Here is a 16242-nt window from a genome sequence, read left to right on the forward strand (position 1 = left end):
AACATGCAATAGATATTGAAAATAAAAGAAGGGAGTTCAGGAATTCTTCTCTCCACAAAGGAGTTCAGATCTCTCTCTCCCAAAGCTCTCAAAATCTCTCAAAAAGCTAAAGCTGCTAGAACAAAACTTAAGGGTTTATAAAACCCGAAAACAATATATATATATCCTAAAACACGTCCAGGGGCTTGTGTTGCAATTGCGGAAAACTTTGGGCAAAATTGTAAAACTTCCAAAACTTGGTTCTCTCGTCGTCTTAACAGGGGTGTCGACCGATGCTAATTCAGTGTCAATCGACACCATCACTCTAAATTGGTTCCAAGTTGATTTCATTTGGTTAAATGCTCCAAAACGATACAAATAGCTCCATTCCGCTCCATCCATGCCAAAATCCTAGAAAATCTATAAAGACTCTAAAACAACCTAGAAAACAAACTAAAAGACTCAAAAAGCATACTTATATCATGATTAAAAACCATAAAAACCATGATATATCAGTTATCATCATAGAGACTATCTCATTATAGAGTTTATTAGCAGCAACAGTCGTAGAAACTGAAAGAACCAATGTAGACTTATAAAAGATGCCAAGAATTTGAGCAAACCTCTCAACTGAATCCAAATCCGCTTTCAATGCTGGCCCAACTCTTTTATGTCCATCCACTTTCTCCTGAAAGTAGTCATTGTATGGTTTATCTTCAGCCTCCATCTTCTCAGATGAAACTTTGAATTTTAGAGCTTGTTCTAACATGAGATAGGTAGAATTCCATCTGGACTTCACATCTAAAGGCAGACTTCCCCTTCTAAGTTTCCCTGTTTACACACAAAAATCAAAGGTCTTGAGTCTATTTGATGAAGATCTCACATGGTGGATTCCATTGCGAATAGCCTCTACACTACTACCTATATCAAGAAATCTTTCCTTGAAACCAGATTTAGTATGTGAGTAGCACATCTCAAATGCAAATATTCACCTTTCAGTATCAATGCATCACTTCCATTCTTATCCATCATTGTTTTCTTGAACTTAGTCATAGCTGAAGTGTTAGTTGTAGCGTTATCAACAGTGATTCAAAATATTCTTTGTATGCCCCACTCTTCCAAATATTCTATAAGACAGTTACTAATTGTTCCACCCTTATTGATCAGAGACATTCTTAAACCCTATAATCATCTTCCTTAATCTCCACATAGCATCAACAAAATGAGCTGTTATTACCATATAACTAGCTCCAATAGTGGGAGCAACCCATATATCTATAGTCAAAGACAATCTCTGTTTGTTATGCCCAAGAATCTTTTTCATCACTTCCTTCTTCTGCACATAAATCTCCACAATGTCTCTTCTAGCCGTTCTCCTAGAATGCAGTTTATACAGCTGAACTTTAGAACATAAATGTCTCCAAGCTAAACACTCCACGAAAGCTAGTGGTAACTCAGCTAGAACCAACATTTCATTAGTAGCTTCTCTAAACAATGCCTCATTGACCTTACTCACTCTAACATTACGACCAACACCATCAGGAGTTAAAACAGATTGAACATTATCTTTATTAGCACTTAGCCATATCTTATATGCCTTGCATGTATTTTTTAACATGTTTCCTCAAAGTAGAGGTTCCAGACTTGTTTGCACAACCCAATTTTCTCCCACAGTAATTGCAACTACACTTGTTTTTCTTATTTTCTACTCTGGTGAAATGTTGCCAAACATACGACCTTTACTTCTTTCTTGCCTTACTAACTCCTTCAGCTTCTTCCCCTTTTTCTTAATAGGCTTATCAGAACTAGGTGTCTCAATCTCATCATTGTCTTTCCCCTCTAATTCATCATCGTCAGTTTCAACCTTCATCGGATCATTTTTGTTTATCCCTATTGGATTATCACAAGACACCATCTATATCAAACATTCAAAAGCAACCCTTAGTCATAACTTAGAACTCATAACAATCCCATTTCTGACAATCGAGCTTTAGGTTAGGGGTCTTGGGGCATGTTCTCCGATCATCACCCTCGATCTTCATGAAGATCGAGGGTGATCATGAAGATCGAGGGTGATGATCGGAGAACATGCCCCAAGACTCAGAACCTTTTTTTTTTTTTTTTTTTTTTTGAACAAACATCAGACTCAGAACCTAAAGCTCAATTTTTAGACAAGCAAATATATAACTATATTACTATAATCTCGAACTCGACCAACCGAACTACCGAAGTACAAAGTAAATTAGTAAACTTTACCTCTAATTGGATTCTCGACAACACCGAAAGTGGAAAAGGCACACAAATCTTATATAGGTTTCCACTTTGTGTTTTTATCTCGAGGTTTCATATAAAGGGTGGCAAAAAGTTGAAAGAGGGAGTCGAGTATCGAGGAAGAAGCCGAAAGGACGATTGAAATCATTGAAATGTAAGCACCTTAAGTACTATCTCCCTCTTAATTGAAATATATTGGGTTTTCGGTTTACCCGTTTAGGTATCAGGTAAAACCAAAAACCGAACAGATGTTATGACACCCCGGTTTCAGAGACTTGCGAAGAGGTTTAAAAGAATTGATTTGACCACCTATGTCACCAAAGTGCACTTATCTTTTCGGTTAAGGAGCCTGAGAGAACTCCAGAGTTAAGAGTGCTTGAGCTGGAGTAGTCTCAAGATGGGTGACCTTCTGAGAAGTGATTGTCGGAACTGTGCGAGTGAGGAAAAAACAGAGGGAAAGATCATGTGGTGATTTGTAGGGACGGTAACAAGTCTTTAAAGCCTCCCGGACGTAGCAAACCGACCGTCGGATAAGGAAGGTCTCACTACAAAAAAACAGGTGATTTACGACTGCACTAATAGTCACTAAGTAGTCGCTTGATATGTTACGGTTTTGACTCACTTTGACCCCGTTTATTTGATAGTTTTGTAGTTGTTTGAGTCCTTTTCAGGTTATAATAAGAGGCTAGGAAGCTAAAAGCAAGGATTGGAACAGCAGGAGCAATCAGAGCAGAAAGGAGTTGAATTGGAGCAGAAAAGCTGATTTTAGACCCAGGAGCACATGCTCCCGATTTCCGAGCACATGCTCCCAACTCTACGGTTTCATGACGACACGTGGCAAGCATCTAGGCGCCGATTCCCTGCCTAATTCCCCTTATTTTAGGCGATCCTTTGTGAGAGAAAGAGGGCTGAGATCGCTTTTTAATAGGGAGATTTGAATTTGGAATCTTTTCTTATTTTTCTCTACTTGTATGCTATTTAACCTAGGGTTTTTAGGAGAGATAATATACCTTTTCTTTTTGTTTTTTGAGCGACGCTTTTGTGAGAGGGAGAAGAGCGGCTACCTTGTGAAGCATTCTCTGAACCCTTTTTATTTTTATGTCATTGAATTTCTCATCTTTTGCTATGATTCATTTCTCTATGTCTGAGTAGTTTTCTTTGCTAGATTAGAGGTTTCAAAAGGGGTTTCATGGGTTAGCAACAGAACACAAATAGGGCTTTATATAATCGATTGTCTTCACTATTGTTAGACTTAATGCTTAGGTTGATTTGATCACCCAATCTATGATTCTAGGTTTATCTATTCATCAGAAGTGTAATAGGTTGCTAGAAAAGACATTAGTGGGCAAATTATCCTAGACCTGCGAAAGTTGATGTGTAGGTGATTTGTGAACTTATCATTCCTGTTCTTTAATGCTTGTCTGCGATTTTGGGCTCAAACGACAGTTTAGGGTTTATGGACCGCCGAGCATGTGCTCCGGATGTCTGAGCATGTGCTCCGCGTTTCCGCACAGAATCGATCAGATAGAGTTATTGATACCACGACAGTGGATCAGTTTATATTTATGTTTGAGTTCTAGACTGGTACTTAATCTATACCCTGAATAGTTGTTTAGTTGCTATCTCTGAAATTCCCGAGAATTACCCCTGATCTAGTGTTTTGCTTATTGCCTTTTTATACCGTTTTAATCGCGTTACTGTTACCAAACAAACCCAACTTTAAATTGTCTTAGCTTGAAATTGAACCAATAGAAACATAGAGTAAAACTTGGTCTTCGTGGGATTCGACCCCTAAGTACTACTTCTTTGCTGTGCACTTGCAGTAGGAAAATAGGGTTTAAAACTCTGTGTATCAAGTTTTTGGCGCCGTTGCCGGGGACCAAATTTTTACCTTTGGTTTTCGGCGAAAATACTAGACTAAGACCTTACTGATTTGTCTTTCTGCTTCTTCTTTACGTGTGTTTCAGGTGCATGTCAAGAAGATCTACAAGAAGAAACAACACCGAAGAACTAGTTGCTTTGTCAGCCGCAGAGCTCTCTTTGGCAGAAAGAACAAACCGCAAGAACAGAAAGTTTCAATCCGTCAACATGGGTGACAACAGAAACAATGAGGATATGGCTGCCGAGTTGCAGCAACTTCGACAACAGTTGGGGCAGTTGCTCCGTGCTCAACACGAAAGAGCCGCGCCGCCACAACCGTCCATAGGGGACAAGGACAACCCGCATGTGTTCTACACCAACCGAGCGGCGATTGTTCCTCCCACCATCCCGAGACAAGATTTTGAGATCAAGCCACATATGATCTCTCTAGTGAAGCAGCACCTATTTCACGGTCTCCCAGCTGAGATTCCGATGGACCACATCGAGAATTTTGAGGAGATATGTAGCACCACTGGTTCAAATGGGATACCGCCAGACTTTCTGAAGTGCAAGCTCTTTCCCTTCTCTCTTGCGGATAGAGCTTCACGTTGGCTAAAGTCATTGCCACCTGGGTCTCTGACATCATGGGAACAGTGTAGATCTGCGTTTCTGGACCATTTCTACACCAAGGCTAAGACCGCTGTCCTGAGGAACAAGATTTCATCGTTCCAACAGCACACTGGAGAAGCCTTCTGCGAGGCTTGGGAGAGGTACAAAGAGTACCGTAGAGAGTGTCCGCACCATGGATTCAGTGATGAACAGATTCTGGGCATTTTCTATGATGGAGTTAATTGGGACTACAGAAACGCTCTCAACTCGGCCAGCAATGGGGATTTTATGACAAAGTCTAAGGAAGGAGCATATCAGTTGATTGAGAACCTAGCTGCAAGCTCCAGCAACAAGGCTCCTGAGTATGACAGGTCCGTGAAGGTCAACAGTGTCGATACGCAAAAGATCGACGAGTTGACAGCCAAGGTGAACCTTCTTCTGAAGGGGAGCCAGAAAACTGTCCATTTTGTCGATGAGACCAGAGACATGCCGCTAGCTCAGGAGATTTGTGATGGAGAGGATGAAATGATGGAGGTTAATTATGTGAGTGGGCAAGGTTTTGTGCAGAACAGGGATTTCAACCCGAACTACAGAAGCCATCCAAATTTGTCCTATAGAAGCACCAACGTGGAGAATCCTCAGGATCAGGTGTATCCGCAGCAAGGAGCTCAGAATCAGATGGGTTATCAGAAACCTTCTCAAACAACTTCCAAGGCAAACATTTTGTGCCCACTCAAAACCGTTTCCAAGGGGGGAACCAGCAGGCATATACAAGCGCTCAGCAAGCACCGCCTTTCACCAACCAGCAGTTGGGATCTTCACCTGCTAGCAGCTCTCAAGATGAGCTGAAAAACATGATGCAACAACTCTTGGTGAATCAACAAAAAGCTTCAGTGGAAATCAACGCTAAGGTCGATACCATGTACAATGACCTTAATGGGAAGTATGATGCAGTAATGTCACATGTGAAGAAGCTTGAAGTTCAGGTTGCACAGACTGCTGAAGCTGTGAAAAGAACTCCTGGGACTCTGCCCGGAAAAGGGGAAGCAAACCCGCGGAACGAGTATGTCAATGCGATTGAGCTAAGGGGAGGAAAGAAGTTACCCCCTAGAGAAGCACCATCCGCTAGGTTTGACAAGGGCAAGGGTATTGCTGAAGAATACCTTCCTCAACATGCTGCTGAGACTCCACCGTTGAGTCAAAAAGAAGCCGAACATCCGGCGAGCATGTGCTCCCATCCAGCGAGCACGTGCTCCCGACTCCCGATCAGACCGTTCCTACTGAGGTACCTCCTGCACGCGTGTACACCCCTAGGGTTCCTTACCCTGTTCCTCCTAAGAAATCTCGCAAGGATTTGGAGGATGCAAAGTGCAAGGAGATGTTGAGAGAATTGACAGTAAAACTACCCCTAGCTGATGATGTTCAGATGATACCTGCTTTGAAGAGATATGTGAAAGGGTTAGTTTCTGGGAGAGTGTCAGAGGAAGAGAACGTGATGATGGTTTCAAGAGAGTGTAGTGCTGTGCTGCAAAACAAAGTTCTAAAGAAGAGAGATGATCCAGGGGGATTTGTCTTATCTGTGAGAATTGGTAAAACGATTTTTGCAAAATCCCTCTATGATCTAGGTTCCAGTGTGAACCTTATGCCATATTCAGTGGCTAAAAGGCTGGGATACACGAAGTTCAAGTCTACACGGATTTCATTAGTATTCGCGGATAGATCCACCAAGCGCCCCATAGGAGTGTTGGAGGATTTACATGTCCAGATAGGGGACACGCTTATACCAGCAGACTTTGTGGTTCTGGAACTTGAAGAAGAACCACGTGACCCCCTGATCTTGGGTAGATCATTCTTATGCACAACTGGTGCGATTATAGATGTGCAAGGGGGAGCGATCGATCTCCAGCTGGGGGATATGATCGCAAGGTTTGAGATGAATAAGCTGCTCAAGAAACCTATGATAGATGGTCAGACTTTTGTGGTTGATGATGGTTCAGAGGTTGTACATGAGGTTACCGATGAAGTTCTCACTCTCGACCCGTTGAATGAGGAAGCTGACGGTTTTACACGCATTTTGGATGCAGGCACACGGTTCCAGCAACTGGTAGCTTACGCCAGCCTAGACGATGAGAACCAATCAGGGGAGGAATCCGCCGAGGGAGCACCTGCTCCAGATTCCGGAGCACATGCTCCGGTAAAGTCAGCGGACGGTCCTTGGAGCGAGTTAAGAGCTCCAAAAGTAGAGCTAAAACCACTTCCAGCCGGGCTAAGGTACGCGTTCCTAGGTCTTAACTCTACATACCCCGTGATAGTGAACTCTGAACTAAACAATGTAGAGACCGCTTTGCTCCTTTGTGAACTTAGGAAGTATAGAAATGCTCTAGGGTATTCACTAGATGACATCCCAGGAATCTCACCAGATCTTTGCATGCATAGGATACATCTAGAAGATGAATCAATGACTTCGGTAGAACATCAGAGGAGGTTGAACCCGAATTTAAAGGATGTTGTTAAGAAAGAGATAATGAAACTTCTAGATGCGGGTGTAATTTATGCTATTTCTGATAGTTCCTGGATTAGCCCAGTTCATGTAGTCCCTAAGAAAGGTGGAATTACAGTGGTTAAGAATGATAAGGATGAGTTGATTCCTACTAGGACAGTTACGGGACATCGCATGTGCATAGACTATAGAAAACTTAATGCTGCGACCCGTAAGGATCATTTTCCTTTGCCGTTTATTGATCAAATGCTTGAGAGATTGGCTAACCATCCTTACTACTGTTTCTTAGATGGCTATTCAGGTTTCTTTCAGATCCCAATCCATCCCGACGATCAAGAGAAGACCACATTCACATGTCCTTACGGCACCTTTGCTTACCGCAGAATGCCGTTTGGCTTGTGCAATGCACCAACGACCTTCCAACTATGCATGATGTCCATTTTCACTGACCTGATTGAGGATATAATGGAAGTTTTCATGGATGATTTCTCCGTCTATGGGAGCTCCTTTTCCGTTTGTTTGTCTAATTTGTGCAGGGTGTTGCAGCGGTGTGAAGACAAACATCTGGTGCTGAATTGGGAGAAATGCCACTTCATGGTCAGAGATGGGATAGTGCTGGGACACAAGATTTCTGAAAAGGGGATTGAGGTTGACAAAGCCAAGGTTGAGGTGATGATGAGTTTACAACCGCCTAATTCGGTAAAAGGGATCCGCAGTTTCCTTGGCTACGCCGGTTTCTACAGACGGTTCATTAAGGATTTCTCCAAGATAGCAAGACCACTTACCTAGCTGTTGTGTAAGGAAGTGAAGTTTGATTTCGATTCTGCTTGCTTGGAAGCATTTCACACGATCAAAGGAGCTTTGGTTAGTGCTCCGATTGTACAACCGCCAGATTGGGACCTTCCCTTTGAGGTCATGACTGATGCGAGTGACTATGCCGTGGGAGCAGTTCTGGGACAGAGAAAAGACAAGAAGCTGCATGTGATATACTATGCCAGCCGCACCTTGGATGAGGCTCAGTGCAAGTACGCTACAACCGAGAAAGAACTTTTAGCGGTTGTGTTTGCTTTTGAGAAGTTCCGATCATACCTTGTTGGTTCCAAAGTGGTTGTTCACACTGATCATGCAGCATTGAGGTATCTACTGACCAAGAAGGATGCAAAACCAAGGCTACTCCGTTGGATTTTGTTGCTTCAAGAGTTTGACTTGGAGATTAAAGACAAGAAGGGTATTGAGAACGGAGTTGCAGATCACTTATCAAGAATGAGGATAGAAGAAGAGCTACCCTTGGATGATAGACTTCCTGAAGAACATGTTTACTCGATCGGCATCTTTGATCCCGCCGAGCACATGCTCCGCCTGGGAGCACATGCTCCGAAAACCACGTGCAAGGCAATCAATACCAACAAACAGCCGAGTTTTCCCTGGTTTGGAGAGTATGCAAACTACCTAGCAGCAGAGAAAGAACCTACTGAGTTTGTGGGGAACAAGAAGAAGAAGTTCCTAAAAGACATAAGGCGGTATTTTTGGGATGAGCCTTACCTCTATAGGCATTGCTCGGATGGTGTTTTCAGGAGGTGTGTGACTGAGGAGGAGGTTCCTGGAGTCTTGTTTCATTGCCATAGCTCACCCTATGCTGGACACTTTGCTACTTTCAAAACCGTGTCCAAAGCTCTTCAAGCGGGTTATTGGTGGCCTACCATGTTCAGAGATGCGCAGCGGTTCGTGTCTACTTGCGACACATGTCAGAGACAAGGGAACATCAGCAAGAGGAATGAAATGCCTCAGAATTTCATCTTGGAGGTTGAGGTATTTGATGTTTGGGGAATTGACTTCATGGGACCTTTTCCGAACTCATTCGACAATGAGTACATATTGGTGGCTGTCGATTACGTGTCCAAGTGGGTAGAAGCTTTGGCCAGCCCCAATAATGATGCAAAGACCGTGCTCAAGATGTTCAAGTCGGTTATTTTCTCACGGTTTGGTGTCCCACGGGTAGTCATTAGCGATGGTGGATCGCATTTCATTAACAAGGTCTTTGAGAGTCTTCTCAAGAAGAATGGAGTGAGGCACAAGGTCGCCACCCCCTACCACCCACAAACAAGCGGCCAAGTTAAGATCTCTAACCGGGAGATTAAGAGCATTTTGCAAAAAACAGTGAACACAACAAGGAAGGATTGGTCTCAGAAGCTAGATGAGGCTCTATGGGCTTATAGAACCGCCTACAAAACACCCCTGGGGACTACACCGTTTCACTTGGTGTATGGTAAGGCGTGTCACCTTCCTGTTGAGCTAGAGTACAAGGTTGCTTGGGCAGTGAAAATGCTGAACTTTGACACTAAGAGCGCCCATGAAAGGAGGAAGATGCAACTGCATGAGCTAGAGGAGATTAGGCACCTTGCCTATGAAAACTCAAAACTCACAAGGAGCGTACCAAAGCCTACCATGACAAGCGGATCCTCACTAGGACCTTTGCTCCTAATGATCAAGTCTTGTTGTTCAACTCTAGGTTGAAACTGTTTCCCGGAAAGCTAAGATCACGATGGTCCGGACCCTTCACCATCAAGGAGATTAGACCATATGGGGCTGTTGTGTTGCTGGACACAAAAGGAGGAGAATTTGTGGTGAATGGACAGAGGCTGAAGCCATATCTTGCCGCCTCTGAGCACGAAAGGGGTGAAACCTTCGCCCTAGGCGACCCTCCTATTGCCTAAAGAGCTTTCGAGTCAAGCTAATGACTTAAAACAAGCGTTGGGTGGGAGGCAACCCACCAGGTATATATTGCTGAGTTTTTCTTTTTCTTTTTAGGATTTGTTTCTTCTCTTTTCGGTTTCAGGAATGTTGGAAGAAGACGCGGAGCACATGCTCGCAGGACGCGAGCAACCCGATGCACATGCTCGGCGAACTGAGAACCAAAGAAAAAGAGAAGAGCGATTGGGCCAGGTAAGTTTAATGAATTTCAGGCCCAGGCCCACCAGGCCTAGGTAACCCACCAAATCGCAAACCCTTCTCTCTTTGGCTTATTTTCACACCGGAGACGGTGTGAAGTAAGTCCGGGGGAGGGTCACCTATGACATTTGTTTTCTTTATCTTTCTTTTTATTGAGTCAGTTTGTCATGTGAGTCGAACCAAAACTTGTGGGAATTAGGACCGAAATCTGTGATGTTTTTAATCATTTGTGAGTTTGACCGTTTTTCCTAGTGACCATTGTTGCAGAACTAAGAGTACAGAGACGAGCTAATACCTCTTCACATTCGGACCCTTCTCCTGGCCAGAAAAGCTTCATCCCATTAAGGTTTCACCGGAAAGACTTAGACTCTACTTTATTGGAACCTAACCGGATTTAAATTCTTCTCGTTTTGGGCATTAGGATAGGGAACGTGTCACATATTCAGGACTTCTTATTCATTTTGCCAATCTTGCTGATCCTGAATAGCTAGCTCATTTTAAGTTAGTACCCACCCCGAGCCTAACCTCCTTTCAAACCACTTGCACTTGCATTTTTGTTTTCTCATTCTGTGCAGCTATGTGCAAAACGGTCGGGGAGAGCAGGACTGACACAATCTCTAACTCGCTCTTGCTGGAGAACCAAAGAGGAAAAAGCCGGACGGACAGAGCACGTGCTCCAACCCAACGAGCACCTGCTCCGAAATTATATACATCCGAGTCCGCGAGTTGTTTTAAGCAGAGAGAGAGCCTAGGATACGGTCCGCATGCTCCTGGGGCAATATCAGAAGAAGATCCCCCATCATCCTTCATATGTCTCATCAAAAAAAAAAAAAAAAAAAAAAAAAAAATGTTTAAGGATGATGGAAAGGGACCAGAGCTAGTGTTACACACCCCCGAGCATGCGTTGTACCCTAAGGAGAAAAGAGAGGCTGAGTTTGAGAAGATAAGAAGAGGAGAGTGACTAGAGGTTGTGGACATCAATGAGTCCACTCTCCCTTACCATTTTGTGCGATATCCTGCACCTCTTTCGAAGTAATGGTAACCCCTAAACACTCTATAGCTCCACCATTAAAACAGCCTTTTATCTACCAAGCCTTGATTTCACTAGCTTAATGCCCTTAATGAGAAGATTGAATGTAAAGAATCTTTGTCTGGCAAGTGATCTTTTTCTGGGTTTGATTGCCAATTATGGTTCTGGTTTTGGAGATGTTTGCTGGAGAATTTTATCGGTATAGCTTTTTCTAACACATGTGGTCTGCAGGTCATGGTCTACTCACGGTTTCTGAGATTTTTGCGAGTTCCCACCTTGGCTCTCTTGGCGCTTGGTTTGAGTTTGTTTGAGGACAAACAAAGATCTAAGTCCGGGGGAGTTGATATGTTACGGTTTTGACTCACTTTGACCCCGTTTATTTGATAGTTTTGTAGTTGTTTGAGTCCTTTTCAGGTTATAATAAGAGGCTAGGAAGCTAAAAGCAAGGATAGGAACAACAGGAGCAATCAGAGCATAAAGGAGTTGAATTGGAGCAGAAAAGCTGATTTTAGACCCAGGAGCACATGCTCCCGATTTCCGAGCACATGCTCCCAACTCTACGGTTTCATGACGACACGTGGCAAGCATCTAGGCGCCGATTCCCTGCCTAATTCCCCTTATTTTAGGCGATCCTTTGTGAGAGAAAGAGGGCTGAGATCGCTTTTTAATAGGGAGATTTGAATTTGGAATCTTTCCTTATTTTTCTCTACTTGTATGCTATTTAACCTAGGGTTTTTAGGAGAGATAATATACCTTTTCTTTTTGTTTTTTGAGCGACGCTTTTGTGAGAGGGAGAAGAGCGGCTACCTTGTGAAGCATTCTCTGAACCCTTTTTATTTTTATGTCATTAAATTTCTCATCTTTTGCTATGATTCATTTCTCTATGTCTGAGTAGTTTTCTTTGCTAGATTAGGGGTTTCAAAAGGGGTTTCATGGGTTAGCAACAGAACACAAATAGGGCTTTATATAATCGATTGTCTTCACTATTGTTAGACTTAATGCTTAGGTTGATTTGATCACCCAATCTATAATTCTAGGTTTATCTATTCATCAGAAGTGTAATAGGTTGCTAGAAAAGACATTAGTGGGCAAATTATCCCAGATCTGCGAAAGTTGATGTGTAGGTGATTTGTGAACTTATCATTCCTGTTCTTTAATGCTTGTCTGCGATTTTGGGCTCAAACGACAGTTTAGGGTTTATGGACCGCCGAGCATGTGCTCCGGATGTCTGAGCATGTGCTCCGCGTTTCCGCACAGAATCGATCAGATAGAGTTATTGATACCACGACAGTGGATCAGTTTATATTTATGTTTGAGTTCTAGAGTGGTACTTAATCTATGCCCTGAATAGTTGTTTAGTTGCTATCTCTGAAATTCCCGAGAATTACCCCTGATCTAGTGTTTTGCTTATTGCCTTTTTATACCGTTTTAATCGCGTTACTGTTACCAAACAAACCCAACTTTGAATTGTCTTAGCTTGAAATTGAACCAATAGAACCATAGAGTAAAACTTGGTCTTCGTGGGATTCGACCCCTAAGTGCTACTTCTTTGTTGTGCACTTGCAGTAGGAAAATAGGGTTTAAAACTCTGTGTATCATCGCTAAATAAAACATAACGACTAAACTATGACTAATAATTGTTTTCGTAAATCGATAGTCGGTAAGGAAATTCAGTCGTAACATAGTCGGTAAATAGCGACAATATTACAACTATGACACGTAGTCGTAAACGTTGTCGTAATTTAGTCGTTACTATTTACAACTATTTGACGACTATGTTACGACTAATTTGATAATAGTTGTGAATTCGTCGTGAAATTATGCGACTTCGTGGCTACTATCATACGACTATTTGATGACTATGTTACGACAACTTTAAGAATGCCAAAACATTAGTCGCTACTTAGTAGCCAAATTCCCGACTAATTGGCATAGTCGCTACTTAGTGGCCAAATTAGATACTTTGATGCAACAAAATTAAGTTGTTTTAGTTTAGTCGTATAATGGTCGTGAATCAACGACTACAATACCGACTATTGTATTTGGTCGGCAAATAACGTCTAAGTTACGACTAAAGTTAGGCAGTTGTAACTTGGTCGTAAGATAGTTGGCAAGTAGTCGGGAAATTAAGCGACTACGTATTTAGTCGGAAATCGTAGTCGTAAATACCCTGTTTTCTTGTAGTGGCTCACGGGCCTAGTGAGAGGACGTGAGGCCTAGTAAAGAAGTTGGGCCCATTGGCTGGGATTAGAAATGGAGTCCACTAAGAGGTGGCGGTCGGAGCGTTACAGATACCCACAGATCTATACATATAGGACCCATAGGGTAAAATGGCATAAACCAAATCCGAACCAAACTGGGTTATTGGGTTGGTTTCGATTCGGGTCTCAGAACCAGAATTTTTGCCGAGGGCTTTGATAATAGAGCTATTTCTAAGTTTTTGATTTTTGCAAAATACAAACTACAAACCCTATTTTTCCATTATTTGTTCTTATTTATTTGATTTGTTGCTCGATTTTCTGCATTAAAATTTATGAGAGATTCTGATTCAGACATAAAGGCGGCTGAAACAGCAACTGTAACCTCAAACTAAATTATGACCTGCGGTAAATTTTTATTTTAATTATTTGTTAAGGTATTATTTTAAAAAACTCTACGAAAATAGTAATATAGATATCTGATACAGCGAGAGTTGCTTTCTTCCTTGCTTGATCGGTAGGTGTAGAGTTTTTTGAAAAGATATCCTTTCTCACCCATTTAGTCTGTGAGAAAGAGAAATTTTAATTGAACGAGAAAAATAGAGAGAAGAAGAAGAAGTGTTATCAAATATTTTAATTAGAGTTTGTGTGCTAAAATTGAAAAATATGAGATGTATGCTGGAAGAAAAACTTAATTTGATGATATGTTTTGAGAATTACATATTATTCTTCTATATTATTAATTCGGAAGTACATTTGGTAAAATAACCTTGTATTTGTAAATTTAGTTGAACCCATGCGAAAATGAATATCAAAATTTGAAGTTAATACATATTTGTAATATCCAAAAAACATACATATTTGGTGTTACACCAATTCTAACCGCTACCAAATACAAAAAAATACAATCCATCTAAAATTATAAAATCTAAATAGTAATCAAAATATATTACAACAAACACAAAAAACAACATATATTCAAATAATTATTATAAAAACCGTCCTGCGGTTTACCATGAATCCATGGAGTTGTCATTAATCCTTGAAGAGTCATGTTAGAAGAAGAGTAGAAGAGATATATAAGAGATTTAATCTAAGAACATAATTATATAAATACAAGAATCACAAGAGGTTAAAGTTATACAATTAAAGAGAAAGTCTAAAATTAGGCTTAGATCAGAAAGCCTAAAATTAGGTTTAGAACATCATATATAGAGAGAGAGAACCGGTTCAACACGAAACAAACCGGATCGAAACCTGTAATTTTCATGCGAAAATGCCTTTTAAGCGAGTTCATCACTAAGACAAAAATCATATGTTTAGTGTAGACAATATATTTTTGCAGGGCCATATTCTAGAATGCCTAGAATGTATTAAACGATGTAGCTGAGGGTATCATACCGTGGCTTTCGTGGACAAAGATCATGGAAATACACCAACATATGTTATGTTTAGTCGGTAACCAACATGTGTTATGTTTCTATGGTAATTGTTGCGTGAGAAATCAATTGAAAGGTAGATTTATGGCTATCGTTGTTGACCAATGACAAAAATTTGTTGAAATGAATATTGAACAGAAAAAGAAGTTATCGAGTGTGGACATAATTTTATTTGTCTAACAATATACCTTAAAGTCAGAGAAAAATAATTATTTAAAATCAAACCAACTTTTCATAGGTTAGGTCATTTGATGATATCAATATGTGGAAAAAATATATATAAATAAAAAACGGGTCAGGTCGTTTCAACTTGCAAGCAGCTAGTGTCGACGGCAATCAAGGACCCGGTAATCAAGGATTTGAATAAGATGTGCTGCAGCAACTAGTCTCCCACGGTGAATACAAGGTACATCTCAGCAAACAGAGCCATGATAATCTACATGATCATGCATCGCATTCCGTTTGATTTTGGGAGAATGATATATGATCAGATCATTCAGTTGGATCTGCAAGCTCAGTCTGGATTTCGTCTACTGTTTCCCAGTCTCATTTATCAGCTCCTGGAAGCTCAGCACCCTGTTCCGAGTCTTCGACAACAAGACACGAAGAAGGCAAAGGGCAAGAAAACTGTGTCACGGCCTGCAGAGGCGGTTCGTCACAGTGGTGAGTCGACAGAGCGCAAAGCCATCCGGTTGGCTATTCAGATTCTGCAAGATGCCTTGGTAGCTGGTAAGTTATCACTTCTCTGTGTGCATTTCTAAGTTGTTCCTGATATTTTTGATTAAACTATGCCAACCAAGCAGGGGGAGATGAGTCGGATTCAGATGCTTGAGGGGGAGTATGAGTTGTGGGGGAGCTGTTTTGTTTTTGGATGTTTAATTGTTCTGCTCCTTGTTGTTCTTTTTCATACTTGTGTCATTATTTTTGATTGGTTTTGAGACTTGTTCTGGTTTGTCTGATATTTTGACTGGTCATAATGCTTATTCGTTGATCGGCTAACTTGATGTTGCCTTTGAAAATTGTGATGCACTGTTGGTACAGCTGTGTCTGCTTTTGGTTTGTTGCTGGTTGTGTATGTGTCAGCAGGTTAAATACGATGGATGCTTGTTTGTCAAGTTCAGTCAAAAAGGGGGAGATTGAAAGTGCAACAGAGTTCTGAAGGTAACAAGTAGCTGTGAAGTGTCTCAGAGGACTGATATGCTGATGTGGCATGATGTGCTGACGTGGAAAAATATTGTGGACACAATGACAAGATGCGTGAGAAGGAAGGAAGAAGATATCAAGATATACTCGAAGATATTGAGAGTATATTTGATAGGAAAAGATAAGCGATGTTATTTTCTTAGGGATAAGGAATATTTCCTTTTAGTTAGGGTACACAAAGATCTAGGTTAGAGATTGTTTGTG

The 16242-nt window shown here is 41.4% G+C and overlaps 2 protein-coding genes and 1 non-coding gene across 3 annotated transcripts; 1 reads left to right on the forward strand and 2 right to left on the reverse strand.

Moving 5' to 3' along the window:
- Positions 1-1135: 1135 nt before the first annotated feature.
- LOC147935920 (uncharacterized) lies at positions 1136-1597 on the reverse strand. The gene has a single exon (XM_087468515.1). It carries the CDS (start codon positions 1595-1597, stop codon positions 1136-1138), a length of 462 nt encoding a protein of 153 aa, XP_087324641.1.
- A 3215-nt stretch (positions 1598-4812) lies between these two features.
- LOC147935921 (small nucleolar RNA R71) lies at positions 4813-4919 on the reverse strand. Its single transcript, XR_015569776.1, has one exon. It is a non-coding gene; the product is annotated as a small nucleolar RNA R71 (small nucleolar RNA).
- A 541-nt stretch (positions 4920-5460) lies between these two features.
- LOC147935922 (uncharacterized) lies at positions 5461-15926 on the forward strand. The gene is made up of 4 exons (XM_087468516.1): positions 5461-5865; positions 5904-6517; positions 15327-15564; positions 15877-15926. Exons 1-4 carry the CDS (start codon positions 5574-5576, stop codon positions 15924-15926), a joined length of 1194 nt encoding a protein of 397 aa, XP_087324642.1. The 5' UTR covers positions 5461-5573.
- The last annotated feature ends 316 nt before the right edge of the window (positions 15927-16242 follow it).

This window comes from Camelina sativa, chromosome 10, assembly GCF_030686135.1.
Source record: "Camelina sativa cultivar CO46 ecotype springtype chromosome 10, ASM3068613v1".
Taxonomy (NCBI): Eukaryota; Viridiplantae; Streptophyta; class Magnoliopsida; order Brassicales; family Brassicaceae; genus Camelina; species Camelina sativa.